Source organism: Plecotus auritus, assembly GCF_963455305.1.
Source record: "Plecotus auritus genome assembly, chromosome: 3".
In the NCBI taxonomy this organism is placed as follows: domain Eukaryota; kingdom Metazoa; phylum Chordata; class Mammalia; order Chiroptera; family Vespertilionidae; genus Plecotus; species Plecotus auritus.
Window position 1 is genome coordinate 164,903,858 of NC_137772.1, and position 19,674 is coordinate 164,923,531.

At 33.3% G+C, this 19,674-nt stretch overlaps 1 protein-coding gene across 4 annotated transcripts in view; it reads right to left on the minus strand.

Moving 5' to 3' along the window:
• Window positions 1-1,667: 1,667 nt before the first annotated feature.
• The window catches only part of USP15 (ubiquitin specific peptidase 15), a 127,461-nt gene continuing 109,454 nt past the window's right edge, over window positions 1,668-19,674 (minus strand). For all 4 annotated transcript variants that reach the window (XM_080662442.1, XM_080662440.1, XM_080662441.1 and 1 more), the window contains 11 exons: window positions 16,899-16,982; window positions 16,711-16,805; window positions 16,423-16,614; window positions 15,467-15,582; window positions 15,014-15,286; window positions 13,790-13,860; window positions 13,327-13,442; window positions 12,585-12,734; window positions 10,507-10,610; window positions 7,515-7,603; window positions 1,668-4,167 (listed from right to left, as the gene is read on the minus strand). In XM_080662442.1, the coding sequence (XP_080518568.1) occupies window positions 3,985-4,167; window positions 7,515-7,603; window positions 10,507-10,610; window positions 12,585-12,734; window positions 13,327-13,442; window positions 13,790-13,860; window positions 15,014-15,286; window positions 15,467-15,582; window positions 16,423-16,614; window positions 16,711-16,805; window positions 16,899-16,982 (1,473 nt within the window). In that variant the 3' untranslated portion in view covers window positions 1,668-3,984. The remainder of the gene's footprint in view (window positions 4,168-7,514; window positions 7,604-10,506; window positions 10,611-12,584; window positions 12,735-13,326; window positions 13,443-13,789; window positions 13,861-15,013; window positions 15,287-15,466; window positions 15,583-16,422; window positions 16,615-16,710; window positions 16,806-16,898; window positions 16,983-19,674) is intronic.

Sequence of the window (19,674 nt, forward strand, 5' to 3'; positions counted from 1 at the left end):
AAGTTTTGTTGCCTGAGCTTTTTGGAAATTCCTTTCTTAATACATAGTAAATATCAATTAAGCACATGAAAAATATACAGATTGAATTGAAATGCCCCCCAACCTAGAATAATGCTCATAAAAAATCATATGTATTTCTCATTAGAAAAGTCTGATAAAACAATATAGTTCTGCAACTTAATATATGTCAGCATGATGCAAACAAACTCTTTTTTCTTTATCCTCTGGTATTTGAAAGATTTGGGAGTTATCAACAAAATTACATTTTGAAGACAAGCTGTTTAAAAACAAAAACAATTTTATTTTATTGTAGAGTAAAAAAATATTAAAAAAAATTTCCAGTTCACTTCTTTGGCTCCAAAAATGTAATTTTCCTTTCCTGCTCACTCTTCTGAGATTTTAGCAAACTTGTTTTCCTTCCCCTAACGTACAAGAATTCTTCACATTTCTACCTTAAAAAATAAATTGGGAGATGTGTGTTCATCTTTCTACACTATACAAGTAGGGAGGGTGGGAAGCAGGCAGTAATGAAATGCATTGTCTGTAAAAAACGTAATAAAACAGATTCAAAGTTAGCCTGCTTTTGATTATCACAATGCACTAGTGACAGTACATTTCTCCTCTCTGGGGTAGAAGGCTTCTACTGGTATGCCTCCCCCACCCTCTTTGGTAAGCCACTGAATGAGTCCCCCTCCTCCTGCAATTTCTCTTCTTATGTCTTCATCTCAATGAAATTACATACTTGATAAAAAAGCACTGTCTTCATACTGTATCAATGGCTTTAGTACTAGTAAGTAAATCTTCTTTATGCCCAAATCAATTGTTTTCATATCTAGTTGCTAGGAAAGCAAGAATAAAAGGACTACTGAAACCACACAGATTTAAGAGAAAGTGAGACATTTAAATAAAAGATCAGGCTACTGCTTTTTCACAGTTTAATTAAAGCTAAAGTATAGGTGAAGGAAAAGTCCTGAAAATAAGGGTTGCATTTAAGAAAATATAAAAGGTACACTTAAGTTAGATGAACAAGATAAGAGAGAAACTGCCATATTACATTTAAATTTAGTAAAAATGGTAATAAATGTACATAAATTGAATTTCAAAAGGGAAAGGTTAATATTCCAGCTGGTATCTTTCTTATTCAAAACTCAAATACTGAGCTGAAGGTACTTTGGAAGCAAAGTTATTAGACTGAATTAGTAATGAGTATACCACATAGTTCACAAAGTACCGTCCCATAAAATACATGAGCTCATGTCAGCACTCAACAATCCTGTGAGGCTGTAACAGTGGGAGGTAGTACATACATTTGAGGAAAAATTATTGACTCCACCACATCATAATCATGTGAACTTGGGAGTATTATTTAACTGCTTTGTACCTTGGTTTCTCCATATGAAAAATAGGATGACTGTCCCTACCTCATAGCTACTGTGGTAAATGAGAACACTTTATGTAACACTTTAATATAATAGCCGGTCCTTGTTGAGTACTCAATAAATGCTGCTGTTATCATTATTTTTACGGGTAAAAAAACATACTTGGAGAGATCAAAAGTCATATGATTAGTAAACAGCAAAGCTAGAAGTAGAATTCTAGAATGGATATATCCCTACTACCCTATATTACCGATGAAGATATAATTTTAGAGTATAGATTAGCCTTTTGCACATTTTTTACAGTTTATTTTTTGCAGTTGACCATGTCATTTGAGTTTGACAAATTCCACTGAATTAACATCATTTCCAATGAAAAAACATACTTCTTTTAGTGGTAACAGTTAATTACAGGCATTAAAAAGCAATGGTCTCTATGGACAATTAGAGCGGAGACTGGAATCTAGGGCTAGAAAAAGTTAATTTTAGTTTGTTTTTTTTTCAACCTCATAAAAATGGAAATATAGTCTATTGGGTGGTAGAGAGCAGAAAGACTGCAAGCTTTGTAACTGCAGGGATATCTGTTTACTCTCAAGACTCTAGAAGTGATTAGTAGGTACACAAACACTGGTTTAATGAATGTTTACATTTAAAAAATCAACTTAAAATATGCCCTTAAACAGTAGGATTCACTTTGCTCTGACATGCTTTCCTTTCCATCTTTAACTATATGGTAACTATAAAGTCTAGCATATAATCAGTCACCTACTCATAAAATAGGGGATATTTTTTAAATCAAAAGATTCAAAGTAAGAAATAAAAGACTAAATAAGGCCTTGAATAGCTTTATTGAAATCTGTATAAATAAACATGCACATTTCAAATGTAAACTCAAGTGAACTCAAGTGCAGACAAAATTTTAACCTCTGTCATGCAGGAGGTTAGTTTACATTTAAAAAAAGTAAAGAAAAAAGAAAAAAAAACAACCCCCCCCCCAAAAAAAAAAAATCCCACAAAAAAACAAAAAAACAAAGCAGCTTTTAAAATACCAGGATGTAAAACCAGCTTTAATATCAAGGTATAAAGCAAAGCCATGATCAACATACCTCATTTATTTTTCCTGGTCAAATGCATTTCTTAAAACTTTTAAATGCTAACATAAATAAATAATTTACCAAAATGTGCACTCACAGAGTGAACTTTTATTTACAATACACAATTTATAATCTATTGTATTTGATTAGTTCAAGTGAAGAACATTATACTTTTTGCTTTAATAACAGTAGGACACAAAGCAATTTCTCAGGTAGTCGATATGTGAAATGTGCCCCAGCATTTAGATTTTCTATTAAAGGCAGTATTGTATGCCAATTTACAATACATTCTTTTCAACTAGATCAAAGGGAAAGCAGCAAATGAAAAATGTTTCAAATGTTCACACATATTTTTGGCATCCTGGATCCTTAAATGTGGTGAACTAAAATCAAATTCAAGGTTTGTATGCTTTATATATTGTACAGGTTCTGACTCTGGAACATGCAAATGCCAATTCTCTTATAGCAAGTTACCTTCTGAGAAAAGCTGTAAGGCTATGGTGAATTCCATCAGGAACACACAAAGAAAGTTAACAGACCTACCTTTAAAGCCAATTGTCCAATAATGATTTAAAGGCCAGTATATGAAAAAAATTTCTCATCCTAAGCTTGATGTAATTATTACTATGGATACAGAATACTATCAAGTCTGTTCTTATATTACAATAATTGGGAGAGCTAAAAGTTGCCAAATTACCAAAATATGGTGTAGAGAAAAACAGACAGCAAAAATTTTAATTTGGGACCAACACCTGATTAAAAATATGCATTTTAATACTAAGCAAGTAAAAAAGAATTTGAATGTCTAAGAAATAGATCCCAATAGCCGTAAAAAACACATTTAACTGAACAATGACTTCAGATGGAGCATGAAATTTAGAACCTGTTTCCACAGTAGCAGTAAGATGATTTTAATGATACTACAAAAGGAAATAACTTTTTCAAGATTCTTTTATCGTGATTTGGTTTTTTAATAGGCCCACACTGATTACCAGGGATAGTTTGAAAATTTGGTTTTCCAAGGATACTACTGCAGTATTTATGCCACATTGATACTGCAGCTAAATATTATAGTAGTATATGTGGCAGCCTAATGCACATGAACTAGATTATTCAAAAACTAAGTTCAGCCATAGTTTTCTTGCAGTATTATTAGAGCAAAAAATGACCAACATCCACAAATTTAACATTTGTCATCAATTAACTCACATCCAAAAAATTAAAGAAAACATAATTCATCAAAACAGCAGCAAACTTAAAAGGGATTTATTTGTGATTTCCTATATATATTTAGCTTGTAAATACAAGACTGTAAATGTATTAAGAGACAATTTCTGTTAAAGTTTTCATTGTGTTTCACTTCAAGTACTGCACAAGTTAAAATCTGATAAAGGATTTACATTCGGTTATCTGAAACTCCCCATCTCAGACGTTTGTTTAATGTGGTGGATAACTTCATTTCAATTGATACCACCAGCAAGAAAGTCTCTCTTTTATGGCTTCTAGGACTTTCATTAGTTAGTGTGCATACAATTTTCATTTTCTATATCATTGTCATTGTCATTGCTATCTTCATCACTTTCTAATGGGATGCCTGCGGCAGCTGAAGCACCTTTAGTTTCTCGGTCAAGAGGGAAAAAGCCAGTTCCACTGAAAGTGTCTTGCCTCTGGTAGAAGAGTACATATGCTGCTTTGGACTGTTAAAACAAGCAAAGGCTGTTAAAAAGGTCATGATTCTCAAAAGTCACATTAAATATAGTATGAATTTTTACCTGGCAACCAATTTTGGTGATAGGGCATACATCAAATATAAAAAAACCACATAGTCAGATGGAAGTTACAAAAACTGATTAAATATAAGATTACTTCTACTTATAAAAATAGAATGGTCACTGGAATTTTAACCTTTTTATTCTCTTCTAAGTTAGTTGGACAGGTGAATAAATGCAACAATATAACATATTAACCTAGTTACTCTAACATGAAATAGAATTCTATGCCTTCTTCCCTCCTATCTCTAAGGAGCTTCTTTCTAATACTAATCACATCATTCCATTTGCTGTAGAGTCCAACTTCTGTCTTAAGGCTATTGTTCCATCAACCATCACTGTGTATCTTGAAGAAGTCCTTATTTATTGGACTTCTTGACATTAAAAGTCTTCCTCAGCCAGAATGGTAGTCTAATATTTATCATTTACTCTCCTGCACACTCAATTCACTATGACCTAACTGCTGCCCCAACCATTTTAATGAAATAGTTTTCACTTGGGTCAATAGCCTCCTATAAACAAATTAAATAAGTGCCTTTTTTAGTTATTTTAGTCAATCTCTCTGTAGCATTTTATGCTCTACTACTACTCTTCCCTGCATCCAACCATTTTTAGCTTCTGTGATACAACTTAGATTTTCTATCTCTATGGTTTCTTTTGACTTTTCTGTGGGCTCATTAAATCCTGTCCTTTAAAAGAAATCACGTTCTGTCCTAAGCCCATCACTCTTTCTCAATCTATATCTTCTCACTTTGTGACTCATTCAACATATGGCTTCAACTGCTACCTAAGACCCACAACTCAAGCTTATAACTTAAGCCAGTTCTTACCCCTGAACTCTAATCCTATTAGTCCAAATACCTAAGGAGTATTCCACATAGCTATCATACAGGCACCTCAAACTTCAATGCAAATTTTCTTTCTTTAGTTCCTATTTTGGTATGTTGTAATTTTTTCCTCTCTGCATCTCTATTCTATATTTGTATCTTCATTTATATCTAATCTTAATCAAGTTCTTTTAATTCTATCTGATAAATCTCATAAATCCATTCTCCCCTTGTCTATACACTTACTACCACTAAAGTTGACATACACTATTATATTAGTTTCAGGTGGACAATATAGATTTAGAAGCTTTTACTGCTTAAATTACATGACAGCCTCCCTTCTGCTGGAGGCAGAACATGGCCTTTCTGCTTTTCTCAGTGCCTTTCAACCTATCTTCTATAGTGTTCTCAGACAGATGTTAAGATGCAAATTTAATAATGTCCTATTACTTAACAATCACCCAATGCTTCTCACAGCTTTAAAAAAAAAAAAAAAAAGGTCTAAATAAAGTCACCTATCTTAATCCGAGTTCCAAATTTAGCTAATTTCTGCCCCATATGCCTAACAAGAATCTTTTCTTTCAGTAATACTGAATTATTATTTGCTGTTTCCCTAAATGTCATGTTCTGTCATGCTTCCTTACTTTTGTAGGTACTGTTCTTTTTGTGTAGAATACTTTGTTTCTTTTGTCTAATTTACTCTTATTTGTACTTGCAGACTCAGGTTAAACACTGTTTTCTCTAGGCAAACTTCCCTGCAGTGGTCCTGTCTCCTTTAACCCCAGATCACATAAGACAGCTGCCTCCTTTCAATGTAGCCAAAATATTTAATAGCACTTATCAAATATAATTGTTAATCTGCTTATCTGTCATCTTTAGATTGTAAACCTCTTGAAATGATATTTGTCTTTTAACCTAGCTTACAATAGTTTTAAATATAGAAGGTACTCAAATACTTGTTGACTAAATGAAGAACCATTATTATTAAGATGCAAGGAAAAATCTAATTCATATATTATATATAAACAAAATATTTATTTGAAGGCAAGATTAGAGCAGTGTTGTCAAAAAGACTTTGAAAAAGGATGTAAGCTATTTCAGGATTGAAAAGTGAGAGATATGACTTGAAATTAGAAGTCTAAATATGAACCGGAAATACAGTCAATTTAGTCATATACATGTTTTAAAAAATATTAGAGTTCAAGTCTGTTCTCTATTATAGCTATAAGGAGATAAGCAACAGTACATAATTTATATGTATCCTATATAATAAAGAGCTAATATGCTAACTAGACTGGACGGCGGAACGACCAGTTGGCAGGGCTGCAGGGGCCACGAGGCAGCTGGGGCCACGAGGCAGCCGGGGCTGCGAGGGCCAAGCCCCTTGCACGAATTTCGTGCGTCGGGCCTCTAGTATACATAGATTACATATACATAAAAAATAAAACATTTGTAGGGAAACAACTCAAAATTATGTCTCACCTGTTCATCCAATGACAGGTTAAAACCATGTCAAATAAATGGGCCCAGAATTTTATTAATTTACCAAGTTGAATAATTTAGGTTGAAGAATTTTAAATTATTATAAACTAGAACAAATGCTAGTCTCTGCCCTCAAGGAATATATAATTTAAACTTAGAAAAAACAGTAAAGCAGTCAGCACTTTACACATCAACAGAAAACTTCTGTATAGAAAATATCACATGAGTAAATACTATATTTCTCAATCTTTATAATATTGTGATCAATAAATAAAACTTATAGAAAGGCAAAATTCATAGAAAAATAAGCTTTTATCAAGCAAATCTTAACTTTCTTCTTAGAATATATGTCATCTTTTTATCAATCAGTATCTGCTCTGATGGGAAGCAAAACAAATCCAATATTTTGGCTCTGGCTATAACTGATAAACTGATGCAAGTGTGACTAGATGTAGCTTCCTAATTTTTCTGCTATTTAGAAAATATTAAAGTAACAAATACACAGGGTTAATTTAAAATATATATATAAAATTTCTTTTACCTAATTATGTAATTTTGAGTTTAACTGTCATAGAGGATAAGATTTTACTTTTAAAATCATATGTATAGTAAGGCCCTTAAAGGACTTTTTTTCTTACTTTAACATTCTGACTTTAAGTAGTCTAGAAATGTCTGAGCCTATTTTCTAGAGAAAATTTTTTATTATAAGAAGTTATTATTTTTCTTAGAAAACTCCAATTTTCATGTTGAAAACTACCAGGAAAATTTTCACGTTGCAATTTGTACTTTTAAATTTGTTAGTGGGCAAATTTAGAAAACAAATTTTCACTTAGGGGACAATTTTACATTTCTTTAAATCAGAGCAAGTCTCTCTTAGCTATTAGAATTGCTAGCAGACTACAGAATCCCATGGGCCTTTTAAAACAGTGGTTTTCTTGATTTTCAGAAAATAAAAGACATACTTACCACAATCTGGTCTTCAGATGCAGTTGAGACACTACTGTCATCAAAGTAGTACCATTTTCCATCATCTTTATTTTTTGCAAAAGCAGTATCTAATGAAAAAATATAACCACTTCTATAACTGAAATGATTTATGGTTTCCTGGGGGGAACCATTAAAACCTTAAAATCATATGAGTGAGGAACAGCTTTTAAAATCATATGATAATCATCTATGTAAGGCCTATATGTTACACATTCAACTGATTTCATTGATTAAAAGTTTTTAGAATAATTTCCTAAAATCTACATGCCTATGATACTTTTCATAAGATGAATTTATAACTGTTTTTCATCTCAGGGACAAACAGAACAGATTTGTTATTTATTTTTTTTTAGATTTGTTATTTTTTTAAACTTCACAGAGTAAAAATACTAATGACAACAAATGTTAATTAGCATTTATCATGTACCAGGCAGTGTGGCATGCACCTTCTATGCATTATTCATAAAGAAAGAATTGTCATTATTATTGTTCCAATTTTAGAGATGGAGAAAGGGAGGCATCTTGCTCAACAGTGTAGCTGTTAGGTAGCAGAGTTAGGATTCAAAGCCAGGTCTGTCTCTGACTTCAAAGTTTGAAACTTCAACTATAATTTAAATTTTCTATGACAAAATTTCCAACAATACTAGCCCACTAATTTATAGTGGTTTTTACACTAGAATAATTTTCATTCTTTAATAAAAGTACAGAGCAAGCGAAAGGTAAAAAGTGATTAATTTGCACAACTTTCAAAGTTTTGCTTCATCTTGAAGTTAAAAAAATTGCCCCCTTTCCCATTCCATGTTTTGTATAAACTACTTAATAACTGAGGAAACAAAGTTGCAAAATGTCCTGAAAACAGTTATCTGCTGTCATAACTTCTAAAAAGTGACACTTTATAGGCCACGACTTCTAAATAAATTCTGCCCATCACAAAACAAATGCATTGTTCTTCTGAGTGGAGCCTATTTGTGGGCCATAAATTTGTCAATCTGAACTCACACCTGCTACCCTCAGAAATGAAAAGAAACATTGTTTGGCTGAATAAAAAGACAAAAATCTAACAATATGGTTTATAAGAGAGACAAATCCTACAAAAAGGCACACAGAGTTTGCAAATTAAATGATAGAAAGCTAGATTAACTTTTATAATTCTGAGAAAAACAAAAGAACCTCAAATCCTGGTAAAAGAAACAAAAGAGAAAGTAGAGCTACCCATTATAAACATAAATACAATTAATAATGTAAAACAACACTCAGTAGAAGTCCCAACAAATTCCTCTCAAAAACAGAATAAACATAAAAAATGACCAGAAATAGTAATAATTTGAATACATTTGGTAAGCATAAATTATTAGAGAAGAACTCTATGTTTGAATAGAAAAATACCTATTTTTCAAGCACACAAACATTAAGGAACAGACCATTTATTAAGCCAAATGAAAGCCTTAATAAACCCTCCTATGGATTAATATAATACAGACAATGCCTGTAACAAAATAAAATTCAGAACAAAAGAAGAGTTTTATAAAAATCATGTATTTAGAAAAGCATATCGCTGAAAATATGACATTCCAAATTTAATCGGATACAGATAAAAGCAGTATTTAAAAGGAAATTTAGAACTTTTATTATAGCCTTTAAGGGGGGGCGGTTGTGGGGGGAATGGAAAGCCAAATGCATTCAACTCAAAAAGCTGGGAAAGAACAACAGAGCAAACCCAAAGTAACAAGAAGAAAAACGTACCAAAGGGAAGAGAAGAAATCAGTAAGATAAAACACATACATGTAATAGACAGGAAAATTTAATAAACTGTAAAGCTAATTCTTTGAACAGAGTAATAAGACAGACTTGAGAAGACCAATTAAAAAAAGAGAGAAAAGACAAAGGAAAAAAAAGCATAAGAGTATTACAAACAACTCTTCTCAAATAAATTGGAAAACAGATATATTTTTGGAAAAACAGAAAAACGCCACAATGTGCAATTTTTGGAAAAAGAAAACTGAATAGACTTCACAAAGCATGACTTAAATAAAAAGTTTAAGGCTGTAAAGCCCAGGTAAGAGAATTTTTACAGGTTAATTCTACTAGACTTTCATGAATAGTTAACTTCTATACAATACTAGCTGCTTCAGGAAACAGATAAAGTATCCCAGCCTGTTTTATTAGAATAGACATTTCATTTACACATTAATTATTACAGCGTGCAGTTCCACAGTGTAGCAGTTAGCACAAATTAATTGTAACAATCCTAAATAAAATTAGTTAACCAAATCCAACAGGGTATATAAAAAATACTAAAAGATAAGTTGGATTTTCCAGGAATGCAAAGATGGTTCAATGAAAACTCTATCAACTAAAGTGTATATATAGACTGGTACAACCATCCTGGAGAGCCATCTGGAAGTACTTGAATACTCATGACCCAACAATCTCACTTCTGCGTATGTAGCTCAAAAAAATTCTCACAAAGGGGAGCATAAACAATAATGTTTATCAGTCTTATGGTGGTAGAATGTTAAAGGCAATTTGAATATCCATCATGAAGTAAGTAGAGAGATAAAATATGATACATGTAAGTTATGAGTGTTTAGGAGCAATGGACTACATGGACATTTCTTATGTTAAGAGAAAAAGATGAGATTTATAGCACAGTACCAATCATGTAATTTAATAATGATGCATGATCTATAAGAGCACATACATTAAACACATTAGAAAGGGAAGAGGAATGGGCAAGGATAGTATCCCTGAATAGACAAGTATGAACTGAGTATGAATAATTCAATCCTCTATGCCTGGTGTCAAAAAACGTTCAAAAGCAGATCTGTTCATTAATCAATATTTATTGAACAACTACTACATGTAAGACACACCTCATATTTTCCCCTTAAGGAATAATAAATATCTTAAGGAAAAAAGTCTGGAGTTATCAAACATCATGATTTTAGCAGAAAGGTAACTGTCAACTTACAGTGTCCTCCTCCCATCCCTCCATAGTGGTTGGAAACAGCAATCAAATTATAGCGGCAAGGACCTGCATTTGGATTAATTAGGAATTCCGACATATCCAAGTCACTGTTTTAAAGACAGATCAAATTAGTCTTATGTTCTCCTTACATGTAATACATGTAATTAATTCTATTCCCCTCTGTCAGTGTTGTTTGACATATCTCTAAAGAAATTATTAGGAGACAAATAACTTTATAAAGCAAATCATGTATATACTCCCGAGATTTGAATGTTTTGGCAAAAATTTTCTTAGGGGTTGAGAATTTAAAAATTCTCCAGTGAGAATTTTTTAAATAATTGTTGTTATTCAGATTAATGTTTTTATGCTAATACATTTAATTTTTGGCACTAGGAGAAGTATTCATTGCTATTTACCTACCATCTGAGTCCTTTTGTTTTTTTGCATTTTTAAAGACATTTTAAGAAATGAATTATTTAAAGAAAAATAAAGGGATAGCAAAAAACAACTTCCTTGGAAATATTATAATAATTTAAATATATCTAACCCCCAATATTTATTCTACATTTCCTTGTTCTGATAATTGTATATCCCAAATGGTCAACATTCTGTGACATGTAATCAGCTATTTATTATCTGCCACTCATGAAACTGGAACATGACCATGTTATAGCTTACCATTACTTCTGGTTACACTTTTTGTACGCGCCTCATTGAAAAACAATAATGATTCTAAACTTCTTTCTCTAATAGGTTCTAGATTATCATTACTTCTGGTTATGCTTGTACTTATATAGTCAAAATGCCATATTCTTGAAAACTTTGATGGCTCATAATTTTGTAAAAGAGAAAATTACCATTTTTTGGTTCTATTAATTGCAAAACATTTTCAATTGTTATTATTTTTAATCCTCACCCGAGAATATGTATCCACTGATTTTTGAGAAAGTGGAAGAGAGAAGGGGGGGAAGAAGAGAGGGAGAGAGAGAGAGACAAGAGTGGGTGGGGGGAGACAAGGAGGGGGGGAGGGGGGAGAGGGAGAGAGAGGGAGAGAGAGAGAGAGAGAGAGAGAGAGAGAGAGAGAGAGAGAGAGAGAAACATCGATGTGAGAAACATTGATTGGTTGCTTCCCGTGCACTGTGTTTGAACCTGCAAACTGGGTATGAACCTGCAAACTGGGTATGTGCCTTGACAAGGAATCAAATCTGAGACCTTTCAGTGTATGGGATGATGCTCCAACCAACTGAACCACATTGACCAGGGCAACATTTTAAATTTATAATCACCAATTAGAATAAGCAATTGACAGAATGTTTTTAATGCTTTATCATTTATTTCCTTCCAATCACCTTTATATACCTGCCTTAAACATTTGTCTAGTTATTAACTATATCAAGTAAATTTGGTGCAGAAATATGGAATGTATAATAATACTATCAATGTTCTTTAGCAAAATGGAAAAGTATGAAGTTCTTGTTGCATAATTTCGTTTCATAAAGTCCCTCCTGGACTACATGAATGAGATACAATATTCCCTTTTTGTCCTTCTGAATTCTCAATTATATTCAGTGAAAGCTTAAAAAGAGAGGACTACAAAGATGCTATATCTCCAGACCACTTCATACCTTTCTACGAATATGATATCATACTCTGGACAACACAATAAGAAAACTGAAGGTGGATGACACGAAAGCACTACTGTGTTATCCTTCTAAACAAGGTCATTATTGTTTTTATATATTACTTCAATCTTTTTTAAAAAAGGATATTTAGGAATAATTGATGATTGATTCCTAGGAAAACAAAATCACCAAGGTCACATGAGTATCTTAGATTTATAAACAGGGACAATGAATCCATAATAATGTAATACAGAATGAGTTTTATTCTTTTTCTTTTTAAGTATATTTTTTTGTTCTCTGAAAAAAAAAATCTCTAAAGTAGGAATAAAAATTGTTATTGTTATGAACTGTTAGAACTACTCGAAAATACACTCAAAAACTGAGACTGTGTCCAATGCTACCTGATGCCTAAAAAAAGTTAGAGCTGTCTGATGTTTATGAAGCATAATCAAAACTTACGTGATAGGAAAATCAACTAAGGTATCCAATTTGTCTCTCATGTATCGACTATAAGAAAATCGCTTGAGATGTACCACAAGTACTGGAGGCAGGGACCATAAATCCAATTTCTTTGTGGCTTGCTGATGTTCTTTACAATTTGGGCAATACCTAAAAATGAAGGGAAACACTTAAAGCTTGATAGAGGCAATTAAAACAATGTTTGAAAAGTTCTACATTTTTTTAATGAGCAGTTATTGTATGCATAATATATACCAGACTGACAGGAATTCCCATTATTATTTTTATATTCAATACATATTCCAAGTAGATTTAACTATTATGAACTAATATGTAAATAAGTATTCAAATAAGTGATGAAGGCTAGGTTATTTACATTTCAGTATGCTAACTCTGCTGAGATATAGGTATTAGAAAAATCTAAAAATTTCTGGGCTTTAATGAAATTAATAATACCACAAAACAAATTTTCCTAAAACAGTTTCTCTCAAAATGGCAGCACTGCTAAAAATTCTGAAGAAAAAGTAACTATCATGAAAAATATAGTAGTGGAATTAAAGCTTAAGATTATAATACTTTTAAAACATTTTCATCCCTCTTAATAATAATGAAATATAAATAAATGCTTATTATTTAAAATATCAAAGGGAATTTAGTTATTACCTTTCTAACTTGATGTACCACATACCTCAGTATAAAACCTTAAAAAAATTAGAAACAACTATTTAACTTTGTTTCTTACCAGGGATCTTCAGCACCTAGCTTTTCTTTTGTTGTAAAAAGCTCAATACAATCTTTTAATTTCACAAAGGGTTTTTTAGGCGGTTTATATTCCACACTTTCATGTTTTTCGAAATCCTAAAGAGAAGTATTTCTTGAGTTAAGAGAACAAATGAGACAAAACTCATTTTAGTGATACCATATTACTATGAATAGTAATGAAAAACTCGCAAACTTCCTCAAAAGAATCATAAAGCTTATTTCAGCTGAGATTTACACCACGCTTCTAAATAAGTTCTATATACACACCTAAAAACAATTAAAAAGTATAAACAGAAAGCATGTTTAAAACCAATAAATATTTTCTAGTACATAACCAACCAAGTTTATACTGGCAAAATAAATACATTTGGTAGAAGCAAAAGAATGCAACAAAACAGTGTGATCAAGATGGAAAATATAAAAAAGTAAGAGAGATGACTTACCTCAGCGGCATTTTCATCAAAATATCTTTTTTTCAAATCAGGATCCCAATCCAAAGCAAGAAAAGATCTTTCTAAGGTGGAAAACATATTTTTCTTTAAAATTTAATATGCCTTAATCTTAAAATCAATGTATTTTAATGTTAAGACATATATGAGAATAAACAATCCTTTTCACTTTGATTAGGTGATCAGGGCAAATCATTGTTTCTAAGCCATTATAGTATTTTAGGAATTAAAAAACCAAAACAAAACTTAAGCGTGTCCGACCTCTATTTAATAAACATTAACATTTATTTTAGTACTAGAGGCCTGGTGCATGAAATTTAGGCATGGGGCGGGGGTGGGATGGGGTGGTTCTTCAGTCCAGCCTGTGCCCTCGGACATCCCTGTTGCAATCCTGGATGCTGCATCCACTAGTGACGATACTTTTCATACAGGTGAAAGGCATCTTGCTGTTGTATGGGCAGCTACATTTTTTTGCCCTGATTATAAATAGTACATAACATGATCCTTCTAAGGCAGTAGTACCATTTTCCCCAACTTATGGGTGGAAAAACTGAAGCAGAGGGAAGTTAATTGGCTTTGTCACACAGTTATAAGTGTCAGAATCAGGCTGACCACAAAATGTGCAAGCCAGAGTCCATGCATGTCATCACTGCATCATTCTGTTTTTTCAGTGTTAGAGTAGCCTTGCCAGGTTTTAATTTTTAAATCTAAGAGATTGTTCCCAATATATAGGGTAGGGTCCCTAGGCCTGGCTGGCGATCAGGGCTGATCTGTGGGATGACTGGTGGCGGGGAGTGTGTGTGTGTGTGTGTGTGTGTGTGTGTAGGAGGGGGGTCCCTGTGTGTGTGTGTGTGTGTGTGTGTGTGTGTGTGTGTGTGTGTGTGTGTGTAGGAGGGGGGGTCCCTGTGTGTGTGTGTGTGTGTGTGTGTGTGTGTGTAGGAGGGGGGTCCCTCGCTGGCACCTGCCTTGACTGGCAGCCTGGCACTGTCCACTTGCTGGCCATGCCCCTCGCCACCACTGGTCACCTCCCTCTGTGGTCGATTTGCATATTAGGGTTTTATTATATAGGATACTTAGAAATTAAGGCTTTTCATTTAAGATTTTAGATAGGTAAGTAAATATCAAAATTAATGTGTTGAATTTTATAGTTTCCATCTAAAAAAATAACATGCTTTTTGCTAAAGTTTGGTGTTCAAGCCATTTTTCACAAATACTTACCATCTAGCCTAAGCTGCCTATCATCAAATCTTATATGCCTAGTATCGTCTTTGATGTAGTTGGTATCAGTATTGCCTAAGTTGTTAAACTGGAATGTAAACAATCGTTTTTTGTGTCCCGTGAGTTGACCTTTGCAAGTTTCTTCGGTACATAATCCATTTTCAGAATCATTATCTCCTCCAACTGAATCTTCAGACTGACTATTTTCATTCTCAGAGGGAAGTTCTTGATCTTGGCTTGATTCATCATCTGGTTCATCTGTTTCCATTTCACCTAATTTTAGATATTAGAAATCTTTAAATAAACTCAATGTTGCATTTAAAAATTATTAACACTAACATTATGTTTCCTAGGCTTGCTGATATCCTTTAGTTCCTTAATCCCCATCCTCTTGACTTTTCTGAGGCAATAATCCAAGTGAAGAATTTTCACAATTTAGTAGGAAAGTCTTACTTGGTGAGCCTTCTTCATGTATACCATTTGGGCCATTCCCATTAATATTTTGGTCCTTACAGCAATGTAGGGATCCTTCAGTGTCTTCAGTTTCAGTAGATATTTTGACATATCGGCTTAAATAAAATCAGAAATCAAACAAGTTCAGTCCTATAAAGGTAAAAACTTAAAAAAAGTTTTCTATTCTTTTAATAAAATAAAACTTTTAAAGGCAATAACTGGAATTCAACTCAAGATAAAGTTGCATATGTGCAACTGACTAATCATTTGTTTTGGCTGTCTTCATAAAAAATTAATTTGTTCTTCTTGGGTTTTAACAGATTTTTATATGTTAAAAGTGTGTGGTAAATAATTTCTCTACTTAAAAATTCTCAGTTAGGTTAAGTATATATATTATTGCTAAGATCATTTATAGATGTGTAACATGATTTTATGTATGGGATATGAGACCACAATGATTAAAATAAGTATTTAAGAATACTAAATATGTCAGTGATAAAGGACAAAAGAAAGGGATCAAATGACATTCTTGATTATCTTAAAATTCAATTCAAGGAAGACAGAGTGTTTGCCTTACAATACTACCAACCATGACAGTTTATCCTTTTAAATAAAACTATTTGTATGAGTTCTTGAACTAGCAGTGTGTATAAATGAAACAGCTGACATTTGTTATGATTTCAGAGTGTATATACATGATACATTTTTATTATTTTCTTCCAACTATTAACATTTGGTGAAAATGGCTAAAAGAATTCATGCTTCCTGGGTGTGAAATTACCTCAGTAATGTTTTACATGAACAAGAAACTGGATTAGACTATACTTTGATTTTTAAATTGTTACCTAGCTAAACAAACTAGAGATAATGCAGACTTATCAAATGTACTATGCACCTTTATTTTCTCTAGCTATTTTATATTTTATCTTGCTAATGCAGAATTATCTGACACTTACCACATTCTCAAAAGTAGGAGATTATAGAGTTTATCTTCAGTATTGTTTCGTGGTACAGCCATAAGAAAAGGCTGACCAAAAAGTGAAGAACCAGTATGGTGGGTATAACTTGAGTGTCTAAACTTTTCTCGTAGGCAAACAGGAATAATCACATGCTCTGTATCTTCTGTCCTATTAATGTTAATTTCAAACCTATAAAGACAAAGCTGAAAATAAATTCTGAAAACTTTTGTTATTCTTTTGAATATTTTCTCAAATGATATTTTGCAAAATGAATCTTATACTTACACATAAATATCATCCCGCTCCATAATACTACTAAGATTTTCATCCACTGTGAATATTCTGTGAAATCTATGATTGTATATATCAGTAACTATCATCTAAAAAAAAAAAATAAATTTCTATTGAGCTGGTTTTACAACACTGCAAAAATAAACTCCAACTAACATTCTTCAAAACCAGAACCATCTTACCTTATCTGCAGGTACTCCTGATAAAGCAGACAATGCTGTACAAAGATCAAGTATGTTTCCAATTTTGGGGACAATCACTTTGTACTAAGAAACAAGAAAAATTTTAATGAATTTATTACTTTGCAAAAAATATTCAATAGATAAGACCAATGTCATGTTTGCTTCCTCACATTCTCTTGGCATTTGGCTCACAGTGTCTCCAATATAACATCATCCTGGGTGACAATGTCCATATGATATCTTAAAACTCTTAACAGGATACTGTCTAACTATACTTACTTGTCTAACTGGAAACTCATTATTTCATATTCTTGGCCTATTCTGAATTTTCCCCCAGTTTACTAGCTCCCTGTCTTCAGACCCTTCCATCCAGACCTCACATGATTCCTCACTTCAACTACTCCATTGCAAAACCTTTAGTTACTTGTTATTCAGTTTTATTCTTGGCTACACTTTCTTAGAGAGCTGTTCACAGACTGGAGAAAACTGCCCAACTTTAAAGACTGGTACACTACAAATTCAGTGCGCTATCTCAACTGGTCCCTCAGCGCTAGCCAGAAGTCTGTGTGTATCCCTTATTTACTTATTCTCTCAGTAACTACTTAAAATCTTCAGCATCCCTTAGGCTTCCTATTTCACCACTTCTCCCTTCATTATCTGGAGAAAATTAGATGCTACTGCAGAAGAAATCTCCAACTTGCTTTCCCCCTACAAACTTCAGTCCTTTTCTGTCTCACTCAACACATGTAAAGAGAATCAGGTGTTGTCCTTCCAACTCAAGGCTAACCCTAGCATCTATGCTCTGAATCCCATGCTCTGCTGCTTCCTCTGGAACCTAAGCTCAGCAATTTCCTTTATTTCATTTTATTTTGAGTAGTACACAAACACTGGAATATATACACATCTCTAAAAAAAAACCAGAACAAAATAGTCCCTCATTGTTTTCCCCGATTTAAAAACCCAAACCAAACAAACAAAACAAAACAAAAAAAACCTTGTTAAAAGCAGTGTCTACACCGACTATCATAACATCCTCACCTCCCATTGACTTATCAACCAATCCACTGTGGCTTCTGTCTTCACCTCTTTTTTTATCCTGTTACAAATGTTGTCAATACTATCATACAACCAAGTCTTTTTCAGTCCATATATTATTGACTTCCCTAGCATGACTGCTGACCACGCCCTCCATTAACTACTTTTCCCTACACTACTTTTTTAAAAAAAATTTTATTATTGAGATTATTACAGATATCCCCCCATTGCCCCCTCCACTGGTTCCAGCCATGCCCCAGGCCTTCGCCACCCTATTGTCTGTGTCCATAGGTAATGCATATATGCATAAAATATATTTAACCTCTTTCCGCACCCCCTTCCCTCTGAGAATCATCAGGCTGTTCCATTTCCATGCCTCTGATTCTATTTTATTCAGCAGTTTATTCTGTTCATCAGATTTCTTATTCGTTTATTTTGATTTTTAGATTTTATTGATAGGTATGTATTTGTTGCCATTTTATTGTTCATATTTTTTATCTTTTTCTTCTTCTTCCTCTTCTTACAGAATACCCTTCAGCATTTCATATAATACTGGCTTGGAAGTAATGAATTCCTTTAGCTTTTTCTGGTCTGTGAAGCTCTCTATCTGAACTTCAGTTTTAAATGATAGCTTTGCTGGGTAATCTTGGTGGTAGGTCCTTGCTATTCATCACTTTGAATATTTTTTTGCCACTCCCTTCTGGCCTGCATAGCTCTAGTTAAGAAATCAGCTGACAATTATATGGGCATTCCCTTGTAGGTAATTAACTGCTTTTCTCTTGCTGCTTTTAAGATTCTGTCTTTAGTCCTTGGGATTTTAATTATGATGTGTCTTGGTGTGGTCCTCTTTGGGTTCCTCTTGTTTGGGACTCTGTGCTTCCTGAACTTATAAGTCTATTTCTTCCACCAGGTAGGGGAACTTTTCTGTCATTATTTCTTCAAATAGGTTTTCAGTATCTTGCTCTTTCTTCTTCTGGCACCCCCGAAATGCAGATGTTGGTACTCTTGAAGTTGCTCCAGAGGCTCCTTACACTGTCTTCATATTTTTGGATACTTTTTTCTTTTTGCTCTTCAGGTTGGATTTTTTGCTTCCTCATATTTTAAATCGTTGACTTGATTATCAGAATCCTCTACTGTTGAATCCCTGTATATTATTCTTTATTTCAGTCAGTGTATGCTTAATTTCTGATTGGTCCTTTCCATTTTTTTTTGGATGTTTCTAGAATATTTTTGAGTAATATAATAAACATGGTTTTGAACTCTATATCCAGTATTTTGCCTTCTTCCATTTCTTTCATTTGTGACGTTTGCCTCCGCATTTTGGCTGCTTCCCTGTGTTTGTTTCTATGTATTGGATAGAGCTATGTCTCCTAGAATTGGTAGAGTGGCCTTGTGTAGTAGGTGTTCTATAGGGCCCAGTGGCTTAGCCAGTCACCTGAGCTGGGAGCTCTAGGTGCACCCCTTTGTGGGCTGTGAGCACGGTCTTATTGTAATTGAGATTTGTTGTTGGTGTCACTGGGAGGAATTGACCTCCAGGCCAATTGGCTATGAGGACCAGCTGTGGTTACAGTGGGAGAGCTGCTGTGCAGGAGACACCCCTATAGAGCAGGACTTGCTTCAGTGGGGCTTTGGTGCTCACTGAGTCTGCCCCTTGAGTGTGTCACTTATGGACATGTAGAGTTGTAATCTGGTATGGACTGACACTGAACACTGGCTCTTGGGTTTCCAGAGAGGTACAAAG